The following is a 17,011-nucleotide window of genomic DNA, read 5'->3' as shown; positions in this document are numbered from 1 at the left end:
TGCAATTATTCATCTTCCTCTAGACATATTTACAGCTAAACATAGAATAAAGGTTAGACTTACTAGTTTGTTTGATTTTCCCTCGCTATAGAATAACCATTAGTTTTGAAGAATATGACGTCTTCGTCTAAGAATGCATTGACACCATACTTGAAGAAATTGGTAGTACACCCACCAACTTTGGAACCTAAAGATTTGTCAGAGGCCCTTGAACTTATTTTTAGCGATGTCCCATCTGATATTCAAACTGCAGCATTTTTAAGCTCTTTAAGGTTGAGAGGACTAGATCAAGAGCCTGACTATATTGCTGCAGCCGTCACAACAGTATTACATTTTGCCAAAACCATTCCGCCCGAGTTGGTTGATTCCAAAGGATACATCGATATAGTTGGAACAGGGGGTGATGGCCAAAATACGTTTAATGTTTCTACATCATCTGCGATTGTGGCTGGGGGGATGGGTTTACCAGTGTGCAAACATGGTGGGAAGGCTTCAACTTCGTCTTCGGGGTCTGGTGATTTATTAAAGTCGTTGGGAGTGGACTTGTCCCATGTAAACGAGGTCACCACACCGGAAATTGTTAAAAAATCAAAATTTTGTTTTCTATTTGCACCTTCCTTTCACCCAGGGATGGGCTTAGTTGCTCATATTAGATCGGAGTTGGGTGTGCCTACTATTTTCAATATTTTGGGTCCATTAATCAACCCAATACCGCTTAGAGCCAGAGTCTTGGGAGTGTATAGTGAAAAATTGGGTGAATCTTATGCCCAAGCAGCATCATTATTGGCAATGAAAAGTCAAACACATGAAAAAACAATGGTTGTTTTTGGAGAGGTCGTTCTTGATGAAATCTCGCCAATTGGATACACAAAGACATGGACAATTGATAAAAGTGGTAAAATTGAACGTAGTAGAATATCGCCAAAGGATTTTGGGTTGCCAGAACATGATTTATCTACAGTGAAATCTGGAACACCACAAGAAAATGCTGAAACATTATTACATATTTTAAATCAAGATAGCGATGAATTTAAAGTGAAGCAAGACGGTAATAACCACCCATTGGTTGATTATATCTTAATGAATAGTGCTGCAGTTGCTGTTGTATCTGGTATAGCCGAAAATTGGGTTGACGGTGTGGCGTTGGCTAAAAAGTCCATTGTAAGTGGTGCTGCCAAGAAAGCACTTGAAGATTTTCAAAACAGTTCAAAAGAAGTTTTATAGGTTAGTAGATAAAATGAATGAATTTTGTTAGTGAGACTAATAGTATGCGAATTAGTATTTACTCCAAAATATGGACAAAAAAGAGTAGAAATTTATTTTCAAAAATGAAAACAACTTAAAAGATCTTGAAAATTGATTTTGCAATTCCAAGATCAATACCTTTTGGGGGTTTACTACAAGGTTCCATCTTCCGTGAAACTGACCCTGAATCGAGTCAATACAGAAATACCAACCATGGGCCATGTTATACAAAATCCATAATAAAAAATAAAATCAAATGGGGAAATAAATTTTTACGCGTTTTTTTATTTCATCCTGGAAAACTCGTCCCTCCAAATAAACAAAACCACAACAAACACATCAACAAAACAAAAAAAAAAAAAAAATATTACAATCTGACTTTCAATTTCAAGTCCTTTCTAAACTTCACTCTACTCAATAACTATGGTTTTAGGTTTTGGATCATTACTAGGCTCCCCACAAGGGAGATCTCAAACCGAAGCGCCGCGTCCTGAGTTTACTCCTATTGGAAAAAGAAATGGATCAACTTCTTCTTTTCAAGTGTATCACAGCTACCCAGAGGAACCGAAACCACAAACATCGCCACCTAGAAGGAAACTATTTCGTCCATTAGCAGACTCCAACCTTGCTTCCCACTATTCTCATGATTCAGGATTATTTGATGACACCGTTGAAGATTTTGAAAAAGTCTCCCCTATCCGTCCACAACTTTCACCAATAACACAAAGAAATAGAAGGAGCCCAGATAGACACGCTTTTATTACCGATGACAGCGGCGGGATCGCCGCAAGACAACTGGAAGAAACCATTAAAGAATTGCGACTGGAGAATTACGGTTGGAAGATTAAGTATAAAGAACTTATCAGATCATTGGAGAATATGCCTGCTAATGAAAGGGAAGTAAGAAAAGAAAACATTGAATTAAAGGAAAAGTTGGCAACATTACATCAGCATGTTCAACAGTTGGAATCGCAAATTGCCGAATTACAGAATAATAAGGAGAATATTATCAGTAACAGTAATGATTCACAAGAAAAGAGTAACATTATCCAGCAGTTAAATCATCAAATTTACGAATTGCAAAAACTGTTATCGTCTGAACAGAAAGCTGAAAACAAATTAAAAGAATCACAACTTGAAAATGAAGAGATAATTCAAGCCTTGAAATCTGAAAGAAACGAGTTGACATCAAAAGTTTCTGAATTGGAAGACTATATGAAACATTCTGAAGTCGAATTTGATGTTGTCATGAAACAGAATGACGAATTTCAAGCAAGGATTCACGAATTGGAAGCTGCAATTGACAAATTACATCGAACTGAGGCTGCCGCTAATCAGCAACAGTCTCAACTGAGAGAGAGCTCTGAACTCCAGATTGAAAAATTATCTACCGAATTAGATAAACAACAAGAAATGAACCGACTTTTGGCATCAAAAAATGAGAATCTTGAAATGAATTTGTCTGAAAAAACCAATAATGTAAAAGAGCTAAACAACAAAGTTTTGAATCAGGCCCAAGAAATTAACTTACTTGAAACAAAATTGGATACCCTAAAGTCTCAGTTTGAAAACAACTCCGACGGGACTGAGAAATTAATGAAAAACTTAGAACTGCTTCAAAACAAAGTACAGACACAAGAAGCCTTTATTGATGAATTGCACAATGAACAAAAGACCATTGATAATGAGTATAGAGCAAAGATAAGAGATTTAGAATACGAGAATAGTCAATTATCTGAAGAGATTCAAAGAATAAGGACAAAGAATAGTGAATATGATCCCAAGGCTAAGCATTATGAGATTGACCAATTAAAACAAGAAAATGTTCAGTTAAAAGACAAAGTCAAGAAGTATTTGAATAATTTCAAGGAGTTGAAAGACAAAGAAGTTGAACATGCTCACCAAATTGCATTTTACGAGTTAGAGTTTGAAAAAGCTGAAAAAGAGAATGAAAAACTTCGAAAAGAAATAAAACTGTTAAAAGCCCATGAGAATGAGTTTGCTGAAAATGAAGTCCACAATAAGGAAACACATAGGAAGCTAAAGGAAGTCGAGCGTGCAAACAAAGAGTTATTGAAAAAATTGGAGAATCTTCAATCTGAATATGCTACTGATAAAGAACAGCATTACAAAGAATTAGCTGAACTTGAAAGGGTTTCGCTCTCAAAAGAAAGAGAGTTGACGAGGTTCCGAACCGAACTTGAGAATTTGCAAAGTTCGGTTTCCGAAAAAACGGAATTACGTGCTGACAATGTCCACCTTAGTAATCAGCTTGAGGCATCGTGGAAAGAAATTGCTGATTTGGAGAACCAGCTTTCAGAATTAAGGATAGCAAATTCAGAAAAGAAAGCTGAAGTCGACTATGAGATCGAAAACCTAATAAGAAAATTGAAGAATGACCTAACAGATTTGGAAAGAGAAAATGCAAGATTAAAGACCTTAGAGATTGAAAATATTAAATTAAAACAACAAGCAGACAAATTTATGGATGATCGAGAATTATACTCAGATAATATTGAATTGCTGGAGCAATTGAAGAAGGCAGAGTCTGCCAGAGCAGCTGCTGAACAGAAAGCGTCTAAGATGGAGTTGGATATCGCAGATCTACAAGAAATTGTTGAAGAATTGTATACGCGGAACAAGTTTTCCTTGCATGACAAGGAATCTACTGAGTTAAAGAACGAGGTTCAAGACCTTAAACACAAAATCAAGGCAAGTGACGACTATATCGAGGACTTGGAAAGGAAACTTAGACTCTCGCTAGTTGACAACAACGTCAATGAAAAATTGCAAAAAGAATTAGCCGATGCATATGATTTGGTTCAAACTTATGAAAGCAAAATGAAGCAATTGGAAAAAGAAGTAGATAAAATCAAACAGTCACCAGAATCGTCAACCATTGAACAATATGTGGAATTTCAATTGAAGCTTACTCGAGATGAGCTAGAGAAAGCAAACGCCCAATTGAAATCAACTGAAGAAAAGTACAAGAAACAAATCACAGAGTTGCAAGATGAAAAGCAAAATATGGATATCGAACTATTAAAGGCAAGATCCAACAACAAGGATTTGAATCGTCAACTTGAAGCTCTGAATCAGGAATTATCAACAATGACCAGAAACTGCAAGAGATTAGCCATAAAGGCAACCGAATATAGACGACTTGGAAAAAAATTGGATAACACAGACTGGATTGAATATATTCAAAACGAAAATTATTACTTTAAAGAAAGATATAGAGACACAAATATTAAGGCCCGTGACTTTAAGTTCTTGTATAACTTTACCATTAATTCAATTCGCAACTCGACCCAGGTGCTAGCAAATAAGGAGGATAATAGTAACTTGGCAAAATTAGGCATTTACCCTGAGTATGTGAATTTATCGAGGGAGAAACGACCAAAGTTGACATTTGCAGCATTGGCCAAATTTGTGCTAGCAGCAGTCAGAATTAGACGAAGAACCCGGGATCAAGTGGAGAGATACCGAGAGTTGACACGAGTTAGAGGAGAAGTAGATGTGGCCAGACTTAAATACAATTAATTATGTATTGTAATTGGAATAAATATAAATTATGTATTATTACTCACCTCATTATTCTGCTCACAGGAGTTTGGAACTTATCTGTAGATACTTGTCTTACTCTTCCGGGTCTAGGGGTTTGAAACTGCAGCAGCAGCAGCTGTTGTTGTTGTTGTTGTTGTTGTTGACTTGTAGAATTTGATCTCATATTAATAAAAGTGTTGTTTGAGTTTCCAACATAATCAGACGTAGAATTCAAAGACATATCACTGTTGTGATAGACTGTATTATTTCCTGGTGATAATTGTAGTATCAGAAACTCTTCCTTGTTGTATCCATTACTTAGAAATTCTGCCAAATCAGGATCCCCAGCAACCGGCGGAACTAAAGTTTTATCCACCACATTCTTGTTATCCAGTTTGAAACTTTCAATATTCAAGTCCATCCACCGCTTTTGTTTTATTGATCGTCTATTCTTATATAGTTTCGATCCAAATTGTTGAGATGGGAAGTTTAGGATGCCGTCGTCTTCTTCTTCCTCGGCAAACAATTGGGGATATACGTTTACTGCAGCTTCTACCAAGTTGTTGGTTTCTATATCATCGTAGGTTATGGGATCATCCTTCCATCTCTCAATATAAAGCACTTTATTGGGATCATCCAAATGGATATATGAAAACGTTCCGTCTCTAGACATGGTTAACAGCACAAAGATGTGTTTATCAGTTGTTTTACTCTTTTTCTTTTTTTTGTTCGCGTACATTCTTTTACATGCCGAAAAAAACTCCTACTCATATTCATTCTTTGCACCACTATATACTCCTTAAGCACTAGCTGCTACTTCACAACATGATTCGAATAATGTTGGTTTTTTCTTTAATACTTTCTTTTCGTAATTACTAGATTTAACCAATTTAAATGAACCAGTTCCAATCAGCATTGTTTGTCCCAAAATAATACATTCAGAAACACCTTCAATTTTATCGTTCTTCATAAAAAATGCAGCATCAAACAAATGATCCGTTGTTTTCTCAAACGAAGCCAATTGTAAAACCGAATCTCTCATTTTACTCAAACCAAATCTAGTAATACCCAACACTTCACCTTTATAAGTCATAACATCACCCAATAATTGAATATGACGAGGATCAACACTCATACCGTGGTTACTCATTGTATAATCAATTTCCTTAATAATAGATCCTCTGGCAGCCTCGATTCCTAGTATCTGATTCACTTCCAAAACATGATTTGTGGTAGTTTTGGTTCCTACTATACCTTCGGTGTTCATAACATCCTTCAATCCATATCCTTCTACTAACAACTCCTTTTTACCATCGTCTTTTATATTGATAACAGCACGGAAAATATTGGGCAACCCTTTAATACAAACACCAGGCAAAGCTCTCTTCAAGTGCTGCATTCTGAAGAACAAAGCATTCTTGGGGTCGACAGTATTTCTCAAACTCTCTGTTTTGGTCTCTTTGATACTAACTAAAACATTAATTCTGTCCTTACCAGTCACCGAAACGTCACTCTGCGAAATCTTTAATTTAGGAGCATTAGCAATGGCAACAGCAATGTTTTCTAAATTAAGCTCTAATTGAAGCTTATCGATTGTTTCCAAATCGACCTTGATCGACAAGTAGGCAAGATTGTCCTTGTAAACATCTTCAATATAAAATGCGACATCTTCCAAAAGTGTCTTTTCAATTCTCCCTTTGGCAACACGTGCCGCAATTTCGTCGTCATCGTTAACCAATACTGCATTGATAATTGGCGTTGATATGACTTTTGATGCATTGATAATTTCTTTGATACGAGGAACACCCAACGTAACATTCATAGATGCCACACCAGCAAAATGGAAAGTTTTCAAGGTCATTTGCGTACCTGGCTCACCAATAGATTGTGCACCAATAGCTCCAACAGCAGTTCCAGGTTCAACTCGGGCACGAGAGTATTTGTAAAGACATTGTTCCAAAAATGTTTTCACTGCATTCAGAGAAATCTTCAGCAATTGATCAATTGCGTTGGAGGTTACACGATCCTCATCCATAACAATTTCATCCTCGTTGGGGGCTGTAAAATATGCCTTCAAACCTCTCTCTTCCCTAAGTCGAGCCAATCTGGTCGATTTTTTAGTGATAAAGTCACGTATTGATTTGTAAAAGTCTCTTTCACCATCGTTTTGATCAATATATTCTATTTTTTCCTCCTTCTCTTTATCATTCAAAGCATTACCTAAATTATCATATCTTATCAATTTATTCTCCAATGGTGCCAAAATGGAATCCACCAACTCTTCTATTTGATAAGGCAACAAGCTGACATCGTCGACATTGTATGTCAAGTTATAAGCATGATCCCATTGTCTATTGAAGTTGACTGGTTTGGCGTCACCTTCCATATCATATGGGTCTAAGCCATCTCCACCATAAGTGAATTGAACAATACCATTAGACGAGTTTCGTACTGTGTTGTCATACTGCGATGATAAATCTTCTAATGACTTCATTAATCTTCTTGACATGTAACCAGTCTCAGCAGTCTTGACAGCAGTATCAACTAAACCTTCTCTACCAGAAATAGCATGGAACAAAAATTCCGGCGGAGTCAACCCACTGAAGAAAGAGTTTCGCACAAAACCCTTTGATTGTGGAGTCTTGGAATTCTTTGTGAAATGAGGTAATGATCTATCTTGGAACCCATCGGGAACACGGTGTCCTGAAATGATTTGTTGACCAACAACAGCCACCATTTGCGACACATTTAATGTAGAACCTTTGGAACCACAGGTTGCCATAATCAATGGAGCATTTAAAGAGTCCAACTCTCTGATACAAACATCCCCCACCTCTTCTCTGACCTTCGACAATAACCCCCCAATCTTTGCTTCCAATGTTTGTTCTTCATTACAACCGGGTTGAGTTTCTAATTTCCCGCGATTATACAAATCAATCAATTGATCACACTTCAAATAGGCTTGTTCCACCATCAACTCTTTCTTTTGCTTTAATTCATCGGCAGGGGTGACATCATTGATACCAATAGAAAACCCCCTATTCCCCAAAAACCTTGCACACAACTTGGCCATTCTGTTCATAGCAGCAGCAGCTTCCTCTGGACCATAATCTCGAAGAATTGTGTAAAACACTGAATGTTTCTTACCATCACCTAAAGTGGACTTGTCCATCAAACCACTCAATATTTTAGATCCTCTAATAACAACAAATCCATCATTTGGCGACATTTCATTAGGTAAACCCTTCTTTGGAGGATGGAATGTTTTATTTTTGGCATCCAAATTAATAACAACATTAGATTTCTTGTTTGGTTTTATCAACAAAGAAAATACTTGCTTACCAGTCCACAACATGACCGGTTTGAAAATTGTTGGTGGCGGAATATCAAATTGAATATCTGCATCAGACATCATACTCAATAGCTGCACCAATGTAGCACGATCAAAAAATGAGTCCTTGTGGGAAATCAAGTAAGACCCAGTGATGAAATCTTGGGTAGCAGCAATAATTGGTTCTCCGGATTTTGGAGTCAATAAGTTGTTCTTCACACCCATCAAATTAATAGCCTCCGCCCTTGCCTCCTCCGTTTGAGGAACATGCAAATTCATTTCATCACCATCAAAATCAGCATTATACGGTGTACAAACACATTCGTTCAAACGGAAAGTTCGCCATGGCCTGATCTTGGCATAATGTGATAAAATTGACAATCTATGCAACGAAGGCTGTCTGTTGAACAAAACAACGTCCCCATCTTCTATATGACGCTCAACAATGTCTCCAATCTGTAATGTTTTTGCTAACTTTACTCTATCACCAAATCTCAAGTTTCTTTTACCTGGTTCGTTCTGTTTCATAACATAGTTTGCCCCCGGATGAATATCTGGCCCATTGACAATTAACTTCTGCAACTTTTTCTTGTTATATCTAGTACATTTTTCAGGATATGTTAATACCTTGGCCACTCTATCAGGAACAGCGACCTCATCAATTTTCAAATTGGGATCTGGAGAAATGACGGTTCTTCCTGAAAAATCCACTCTCTTACCTGACAAATTACCTCTAAAACGACCCTGCTTACCTTTCAATCTTTGACAAAAGGCACGAATTGGTTTTGATGATTTTGCACCACCACCACCCGTCAGCAATGCAGGATTGGCAGAGTCCGAGTTAATATACATGGCAACCGATAACTGCAAATAATCCCATTGTTCCATCAAATTATTAATGGAAATCCCCTTAACAATACCTGCTCTGATCATAGATGAAGTCCACACTATTTCTGTCAACTTGACAGTTAAATCATCTTCATTGGATTGCGCATCCATCATCACCGAGGGTCTGATACAAACTGGTGGGGCAGGCAAATATCTCCATATATACATTTCTGGCCTACCACCCTTGGCAGGATCTAATCCAAATAATTCGCAGTCTTGAGGGGTGATCTGTTTAAATAAGTTCAACGTTTTCAATGGATTCAAATCATCGTGGATTCTTTTGGCAAATTTTTCCAACTCAGGGTTTCTAATGAAAACTTGATCCAACTCCTCATCCCAAATAGTCTTTTCAAGGGTTTCCTTTTTACCAATCCATCTAAATGTGTCGTGGACAATCTTCAATGCAGCAGGCCCTGCACCACTAGCTGCCTTCTTGACAACACCATTGATATGATTACATTTGAGACATCTTCTTTGCTTTTTACACTGTTCAATAATTTTCTTTATAATTTTCATTCTTCTCAAATTGTCAATATGTGGTTTCCGCAAATCATTCAAGTATTGTCGCTTGCTTTGTTCATCCAATAAAACAGCAGCACAGTTTTTACAAATGCACTGCAAAACAGAAATGATACTCTTAAAATAACCCACATGAAACACCGGCAATGCTAGTCTAATGTGACCAAAATGCCCATGACAAGACGCCAAGTTACCATGACAGGTAGAACATTCTTGGGCATTCGATGATATTCCCATTTTAGTATCTAGAGCCCCGTGTTCTTTGGGCACTCTGCCTTTTTCCAAATCATACAAGTCTCTGGTTTGAATCTCAACTTCGGACTGAGCTACTATATCCTTTGCAGATAAAGCTCCAAACTCCAAACCTTTAATGCATTTAGGAGCTATATCAACAACTACTTCTTTCATAGCTCGTGGTGATTTACTCTAACTTGATATGGCAAACTGACGAGATGAGATGATGTTGTACAGAAAATAGAAAAAAAAAAAAAAAAAATGACGAGTGCATTTGTTAATTGACTAGTCGTGAGTAGACAAAAAAAAAAAAAAATAGTCGCCATCACTACAACTGTGATCTGTTAATTATCACTACAGCGTATAATATACCCCCCTCAGAATACAAAGGTATAACTGATATATATATATATATATATGTTCTATAATAGAATAACTTGCAAACGACAACCACCGTGCACTAGATTGGTGATCTGGCATTATACTCCGATTGCAAAAACCATTTAGCTTTGACCTTATCTCTAAGTCAACGAAATCTAAAACGAAAAGAAAAAAAAAAGGAAGTATTGAAGATTAAATGTTTTTCTTATCTTCTTCTGCTAATTTTTGAACCGACCTGTGTCTTTCCAAGCCCTGTTTGTCTATACAGTAAACGACGGGCAACCCCCATATCCAAGTAAACTCGAAATACTTCTCAGTCCCAGTCAAAAAACAACGTAAATACTCTTCATACACCAAGGAATAGTAGACACCAATCCCAGTGAATATATGCCACCATCCGTGCCCTTCCAAAACGAACCCGTATGGAATACCCCACTCTCGTCTGGTAGCACGAGCAAAATCACAAAAATGAATGTCAAGGTTCCATAAAAAGTATCCTAACAAAAATATCCCAATCCCAAAAATACTAGTCTTGTGCAATTGAGTTCTTGCGGTTTTATCGTGGACATACTTTATATTTAACTGAATTGACCTGAGAATAATAAAGCCGTTCAATATGCCGTATGCCGCTTGATGAATTGTTGGGTTTCTAAAGTGCAAATATATCACAGTAAGCAAGTTTGCTGCAGTGAAAATGCCCACGGCTACAAGAATTGACTGTCTCGGTGTCTTGAATTCACTAAACACAGACCAAAAGGGGATACACGTTGCGTAAATCATTGGCAATTCGTCCAATAATTGGAAATGATACCTCAAAGTCATATGGAACAACCACGAGCCAACACCAACCAAAAGAAACCCAAACGCAGTAAATATAAAACGTGGCTCTAATTTATTATGGAACGCATGGTAAATTGCAAATGTTGCCAATGCAATAAATACCGAGTTAGTGGTGGTGTTCAATGCCTCTGCAATATATGTAGATATGACGTAGTTCTCTTCACACCAATCTATAGTAGAAGTAGGGATACCCCAGTATCCATCCTTTTGTTCAGGAGGATATGGCCAGGCAAAGGGTAACATATTTTTGCGTGATTTAGTATTAATTAAAACAAATAATAAGAAAAACCTCTAAATTGAAGGAAAAAGATTGTTGTATAAAGTGAGTTGATAAAAGAAAAAAAAAAAAAAGTAAAAGCAATGTGTATATATCTATAACAAGACGAAAGGTCCACTCGGATAGTTGAGGAGGAGTAACCAAGGACAAAGAAGAACAAGAAACACAAAAAATTTTTATCTCGCAACCGACGGGCCGATCAAGAATAACCAGGGAAAAACGAGCATCACTTTCAGCGGAAAAACCAAAAGCAATCAAAAAGGTTGTTAAACTACATGCCATAACTAAAAAAAAAAAAAAAAAAAAAAAAAACGGGGAATTCTTTTCCTACTAGAGTTTCTCCCATTTCAACCAACATTCGTCGTACAATGGTCTAGTAGTGTACCAGTCGTACATTCTCATTTTGTCTTGGTCAGTACTACCATCGCCACCTCCACCCATTTCAATAGGCTTTGCATCGTTTAGGACTTTGCACCACGTTTCATCGATCGCGGAACCATAGTGCCAGTACAACTTTGCGATAGCTAACTTCATCTCAATCATGGCCAAGTTCATGCCAAGACACATTCTGACTCCCTTACCAAAGGGCATCATATATTTTTCTTGTCGTTTGACTCTCCATTTGTCTTCTTCATTGTTGATAATCCACCTTTCAGGGATAAACTTGTCGGGTTCAGGGAACACACTTTCTGTACGATGGAAGGAGTATGGGAGACACGAAATAATTGTACCTTGTGGAATAACCATGTTATCTACCAAGTATGGCTTATCAACAACTCTTGGTTCAGCACCGGGGATGGAAGTATGAACACGTCCGTTTTCTGCAAACAAAGCATTAAGATATGGAAGACTGTCAACAGTTTCCAAGTCAATTTTCCCATCGGGGAATGCTTCATGTAATTCCTCACGTAATTTTTGCTGCATCTTATAGTTTGCCGGACGTGACAACTCGTAGCACAAATAAGTTAATTGAACTGCAGTTGTTTCATGACCAGCAAATAAGTTATCAGTAAGAAATGAATAAGCATACTCACCTTCAAACCCATTTTTCTTTAGTGTTTCAAATGTAGTCAAGTTTTTCCCATTTGAGGTTAAATTTTTTTCAGCAAATTTATAAAGGTTCAATTGGAAATTGCAAATATCATCTGCCGCCTGAAGAATCGATTTAGTGGCAGCATAATCCCAAAGAAAAGTAGGCATCAAGGTTGTCCAAAACCCCATGCTCGACACTTCTCTGTGAGACACAATTATTCTTCTATCGGATGAGCTGTCTAATAAGTTTGTACCATTACTCCTACCAAGTTCAAATCTTGAAACCACGTCCATCGCTAATGCGCCAAACAATGTAAATACTTCAATAGAAGGAGACTCCTTACCAACAGTTTCAACCAATTTATCTGCAGTCTCTAACAATACTGACCTAGTATGATTCTCTTTCGAGAAAATGGCAGTTTTGTTGTACAAATTGTTAATCAACTTCTTATACTTGCGATGACGATCATTCTCTAAGCTGGCAAAAATATTGTCCTTAAACCCATGGTTTCTGAAATTCTCATAGAACTTTGACTTGGGGAAGTTCTTCACATAAATATCATTGATGAATTTGGGATCGCCATTAACACTAACCTCGTTTGGAGATAAAATAATCACATTACCATATTTTTTGTGCAACTCATGAACACGAGCTATCCAAGTCCCATTTCTCTGGGCATTGTAACAAGGAATATAACTGATTCGATGAATATATGGACCAGGAATTTTCCATAACGGAGAGGTTACTGGGAATACAACCAAATAATAAACGAGTACAGCAATCAAGACAATAACTTGAGTTTGCACTGGGTGCGCAACCATATATGAGTATAACGTATATGCAATCTCTTTCAACATTTCAAATACTTGTTAAGCAACTGCTGATACATAAAAAAAAGAAAGTAGCTCAGTCTAAATGTCTTGTAAAGATTTCATTCTATATATATATATATGCCAAAACTGCTTATCAATACCAGATATACTGCTAGAAAATAATAATCGGTCCAAGTACAAAAGAAAAAAAAAAATTCCGCGCTTTGCCAAATCGGGATACTTATTCCTTCATGTATTCCGTGTACTTTTTGGTAACATGGATTCCACATTCAGTCTTTGGTTTACCCTTCCATCGCCCGCTTCTTTCATCTTCACCATCCGCAACTGGTACTGTAGAATGCCAGTCGCCAATAGACTTATAACCTAAATCTAATAGCTCATTATATGGAACCTTATTCTCATCAATATACGCCTTTACTTGTTTAAAATCCCAATTCCATAATGGGTTTATCTTGATAACTCCACTTGTTTCCTCGTATTCCAAAATTGTCAACTCGCTACGGGCTCCACCTTGAGACTTTCTTCTTCCAGTTAGCACAGCCGAAACACTTAACTCTTTGTAAGCACGTTGGCTCGGTTCCACCTTGACCAAAAAATCATAATATGCGTCATTCGATTCCCATAACTGATCACCATATTTGGCAACAAATTCTTGTTCGGTGTTCACATCCTTGGGTTTGTAGATATGCAATTTTGGGTGATATTTTTGCTCAACCTTTTTTACCAACTCATGAGTTTGTGGGAAATGATACAATGTGTCAAGAAAGATCAAATCAATCAAATGATCCTTTTCCAATTCCTGGGATAATTTAGATATAATGTCAACGGTTACCAATCCTGTTAATCCAAACGCTGTTGTCTGATACAAATAGGGGAAAGTAAAGTATGCCCACTTGATGATATTGTACGCCGAAAGAGTCTTCAAGTGCTCATTAAGAAAAGAAATATGCTCTGGAGTTAATTGAGCTATGTTTCCCATTGTTTCTTCTGGTGTAGTGTTTGCTTAGTAATATCTGGAAGAATAGTAGTTGCTGAAGTTGCGAATAAATGAGATCAAGACTCTCTGGGTTTCAGAGTTCACAGAAAAAAAAAAATTTTTTTTCTTGTTATCAAGAAAAGATGTAAGTGCACGTGATTGCTGCAATATTGTTACCTAAACAGACTTGTTAAAGTTATGAAACTCTTGTTGTGCAACAATTGTAGTAACATAGCGATGTGTGGTATGAGGACTGCGAAAATAAACTGTCCCGAGAGCGTCTATGAGCTTAAATAACTCACGAGTTTACGAATCGCAATTCTAATGTTCTGACAAATATAATCGAAGGATTATACAATAGACAAACCATAATTTTAGAAAACGCTTTCTTAGTTCATCCCTTAATCAAATACCCATGACATCTATTAATCAGGGGAAGCAAAATAAACATTTTAGTACTGCTTTTCAGTAAGTTGTTACACCACAAAACAAGAAAATTTCCTTCCTTATCACAAAAATAAGAAAAAAAAAGAAAAAGAAGGAAAAGATTTATTGAGGAGAATATAAGAAAAACTCGTAAATTCCTGTTATACACAAAAATACAATTAATCTCAGATTATTGAATTATACGAGCTTTTCCTTAGATATTATCAGGAGATAAAGCAAACAAACCAAATGAAAATAAAAAGCCAAGGGTTTTTCCCAATTCTGGGTTTTTTTGTCCTTGTTTGAAAAAAGAAGGTCTAGTTTCTCACTATTATAGCTATTCCCATGTCGTTTCCACAGTCTATTGACGATTTCATTCCAGAACAATTCAAATTACTAGATACTATATCTTCCTACTCGAAAAACTTTGTTTACTTCTGCAACCATTGTCATTCCAAATTATTTGATAATACATCCTCTGCTGGAGTCCAAGAAGACCAAATTCAAAAACTATTGAGTAATCATCTTCTCATCAAAGAAGTACACTGCATTGCCTGTAGTGGATTAATTGGGTTTCGAATTAAAAATTTTATCCCCGACCAATATGGTTATATTTATGAAACACAGAAAGTGAGTGGGTTGAAAGATTTTAAGAACTTTCTACTATGCTTGGAAAATGGAATATTGGAAAAACAAAGGTATTCCAAGTTTGTCAAGATTAACAAAAGGTATATTGATAAATATTTTATCTGCGTGACAAATATAACCACAAATTCAAAGAGTCTAAGTTAAATAGAAATGTCATGGCCTGTCTGAGGTTTGGACTATATGGTGCAAACTACCCTGAAGGAAAACCAATGGCAGTATTGTTTACTCCAAATTTTTCGTATGTATCATTCTGATAAACGACAATAATATATCACTAATACGCCCAAAGAAAAAAAAAAATAAACTGAAGGAACTACCCAAATTAGATGCTTTTCCCTGCAGGTCATATGAATAATAGCTCTCCTTTATCAATTTAGTGTTGTAGTTAATAAAACGTTGTATCAGGGATACTTCTCTTTTTGTGTTTACTTTTTTTTTTTTTTTTTTTTTGCTCTCAACATTAGAAAATTCGGATTATAAATATGTCCAGGATTATCCCTGTAACCTCCAGAATACCTTGATCTAGTCCCCAATGTACTTCTGATGCAAAGCTTATATTATTCTGTGTTTGATACTGATGTATGTACGGTGCTAGTCGTATTAAATCAGGATGGTTGTATATGTTATGCTTCATTGGGAAAACCTGCAGTTGAGCTAAAACGAATAATGGTTAAGGATTTCCAGTCATTGTCATATCAGCTCAAACCACTATCCACAATGAAAGGCGATAAAGCTCAAATAGATAAATCGGTGGAGAAATTTAAACTATTGGTAGAAAAGCCTTCAGTATCCCAGGATATCAAAATCCAAATAGTATTTGGTACGCCGTTTCAGAGAAAAGTATGGAAGGAATTAATCAAGATACCAGCAGGAGAAATTCGAACATATAAAGAATTGGCGGATTCACTAGGTACGCATAGCCGTGTAGTTGGGAATTGCTGTGGTGCAAATAGAGTCGCTGTCTTGATTCCGTGCCACAGAGTTGTGGGTGCAAATCATAAGCTCACTGGTTACAGATGGGGGAAATCCTATAAGGAATATTTATTGAAGCAGGAAGGTATAGATATTTAAAGTTATGAAGTGTCTTTATTGTACGTGATAAAAATAGTTCCTTACTTGTTCCATTCGTAACATCGACAATGCTTCATCATTGCTATTCTTTTGTTGCTCTGTGTACTCAAAACGACCCATAAACTCTTCAAAATCTAGCGACTCTTCACATTTGCATTTTGATTGTTCAGCTTCATAGTTTTTATTGACTTTAGATTTTAGAATTGATTTTGTTGGCTGCTGAACTGTTTCATCGGTATCATCCCTTCTAAAAAAACTGAGACACCCTAGGGAACGTTTCTTCTTAACTGATTTCAAGTTGGATAGCTTTGGGTCGTCGTCTTCCTTTTTTTTAAAGAACCCCATGAACCTTTCTACCACATTTGATTCCCGGATTATATCATTCGGTATACTAGGAGGATTGAGGTGTAGCTGAAAATCATTTTCTAGGTTAACTGAATCGAAATCAACGTTAAATGAACTCATTAATGATAATTGTGGAGACGGAGGCGTTGGTACTCTTCGGTACACCTCTAAGCTAATCGGTTTTTCACAACTGGACATAGGTGTACTGTTGTTGCTTCTATTAATACTACTGGCCACCGGTGACGGGCTTCGAGAAATCGATTGATTTGATATCTTCGATGTATTGTCTGATGTCATTATTAGTCGATTTAATGCAACCATAAAGTCAAAACAGCCAATTTTCCAAAATTATTGCAAAACAAAAAAAAAAAAAAAAAAAACAAGCACTGAATCTACAAAAACTAAATATCTTAAAACT

General features: G+C 36.6%; 10 protein-coding genes across 10 annotated transcripts; 4 read left to right on the top strand and 6 right to left on the bottom strand. All coding sequences in view use genetic code 12, as the record gives it.

Moving 5' to 3' along the window:
* Positions 1-114: 114 nt before the first annotated feature.
* On the top strand, positions 115-1,224 carry CD36_46560 (anthranilate phosphoribosyl transferase, putative; the record flags this gene model as incomplete). Its single annotated transcript, XM_002420251.1, has 1 exon — positions 115-1,224. One exon carries the CDS (start codon positions 115-117, stop codon positions 1,222-1,224), a length of 1,110 nt encoding a protein of 369 aa, XP_002420296.1.
* A 444-nt stretch (positions 1,225-1,668) lies between these two features.
* On the top strand, positions 1,669-4,788 carry CD36_46550 (conserved hypothetical protein; the record flags this gene model as incomplete). The annotated part of the gene is made up of 1 exon (XM_002420250.1): positions 1,669-4,788. One exon carries the CDS (start codon positions 1,669-1,671, stop codon positions 4,786-4,788), a length of 3,120 nt encoding a protein of 1,039 aa, XP_002420295.1.
* A 43-nt stretch (positions 4,789-4,831) lies between these two features.
* On the bottom strand, positions 4,832-5,530 carry CTA6 (transcriptional activator, putative; the record flags this gene model as incomplete). Its single annotated transcript, XM_002420249.1, has 1 exon — positions 4,832-5,530. One exon carries the CDS (start codon positions 5,528-5,530, stop codon positions 4,832-4,834), a length of 699 nt encoding a protein of 232 aa, XP_002420294.1.
* Positions 5,531-5,590: 60 nt separating this feature from the next.
* CD36_46530 (DNA-directed RNA polymerase III subunit, putative) lies at positions 5,591-9,937 on the bottom strand (the record flags this gene model as incomplete). Its single annotated transcript, XM_002420248.1, has 1 exon — positions 5,591-9,937. The coding sequence occupies one exon, from the start codon at positions 9,935-9,937 to the stop codon at positions 5,591-5,593; it is 4,347 nt and encodes a 1,448-aa protein (XP_002420293.1).
* A 399-nt stretch (positions 9,938-10,336) lies between these two features.
* CD36_46520 (alkaline ceramidase, putative) lies at positions 10,337-11,227 on the bottom strand (the record flags this gene model as incomplete). Its single annotated transcript, XM_002420247.1, has 1 exon — positions 10,337-11,227. The coding sequence occupies one exon, from the start codon at positions 11,225-11,227 to the stop codon at positions 10,337-10,339; it is 891 nt and encodes a 296-aa protein (XP_002420292.1).
* A 364-nt stretch (positions 11,228-11,591) lies between these two features.
* On the bottom strand, positions 11,592-13,151 carry CD36_46510 (N-formyltyrosine oxidase, putative; the record flags this gene model as incomplete). The annotated part of the gene is made up of 1 exon (XM_002420246.1): positions 11,592-13,151. The coding sequence occupies one exon, from the start codon at positions 13,149-13,151 to the stop codon at positions 11,592-11,594; it is 1,560 nt and encodes a 519-aa protein (XP_002420291.1).
* Positions 13,152-13,347: 196 nt separating this feature from the next.
* Positions 13,348-14,106, bottom strand: CD36_46500 (3'-phosphoadenylylsulfate reductase, putative; the record flags this gene model as incomplete). Its single annotated transcript, XM_002420245.1, has 1 exon — positions 13,348-14,106. One exon carries the CDS (start codon positions 14,104-14,106, stop codon positions 13,348-13,350), a length of 759 nt encoding a protein of 252 aa, XP_002420290.1.
* Positions 14,107-14,874: 768 nt separating this feature from the next.
* CD36_46490 (conserved hypothetical protein) lies at positions 14,875-15,321 on the top strand (the record flags this gene model as incomplete). Its single annotated transcript, XM_002420244.1, has 1 exon — positions 14,875-15,321. The coding sequence occupies one exon, from the start codon at positions 14,875-14,877 to the stop codon at positions 15,319-15,321; it is 447 nt and encodes a 148-aa protein (XP_002420289.1).
* Positions 15,322-15,720: 399 nt separating this feature from the next.
* Positions 15,721-16,248, top strand: CD36_46480 (6-O-methylguanine-DNA methyltransferase, putative; the record flags this gene model as incomplete). Its single annotated transcript, XM_002420243.1, has 1 exon — positions 15,721-16,248. The coding sequence occupies one exon, from the start codon at positions 15,721-15,723 to the stop codon at positions 16,246-16,248; it is 528 nt and encodes a 175-aa protein (XP_002420288.1).
* Positions 16,249-16,263: 15 nt separating this feature from the next.
* Positions 16,264-16,914, bottom strand: CD36_46470 (conserved hypothetical protein; the record flags this gene model as incomplete). The annotated part of the gene is made up of 1 exon (XM_002420242.1): positions 16,264-16,914. One exon carries the CDS (start codon positions 16,912-16,914, stop codon positions 16,264-16,266), a length of 651 nt encoding a protein of 216 aa, XP_002420287.1.
* Positions 16,915-17,011: the final 97 nt, after the last annotated feature.

The sequence above is a fragment of the Candida dubliniensis genome, chromosome 4 (genome assembly GCF_000026945.1).
Source record: "Candida dubliniensis CD36 chromosome 4, complete sequence".
Taxonomy (NCBI): Eukaryota; Fungi; Ascomycota; class Pichiomycetes; order Serinales; family Debaryomycetaceae; genus Candida; species Candida dubliniensis.
This window is presented reverse-complemented; position numbering and strand designations above follow the sequence as displayed.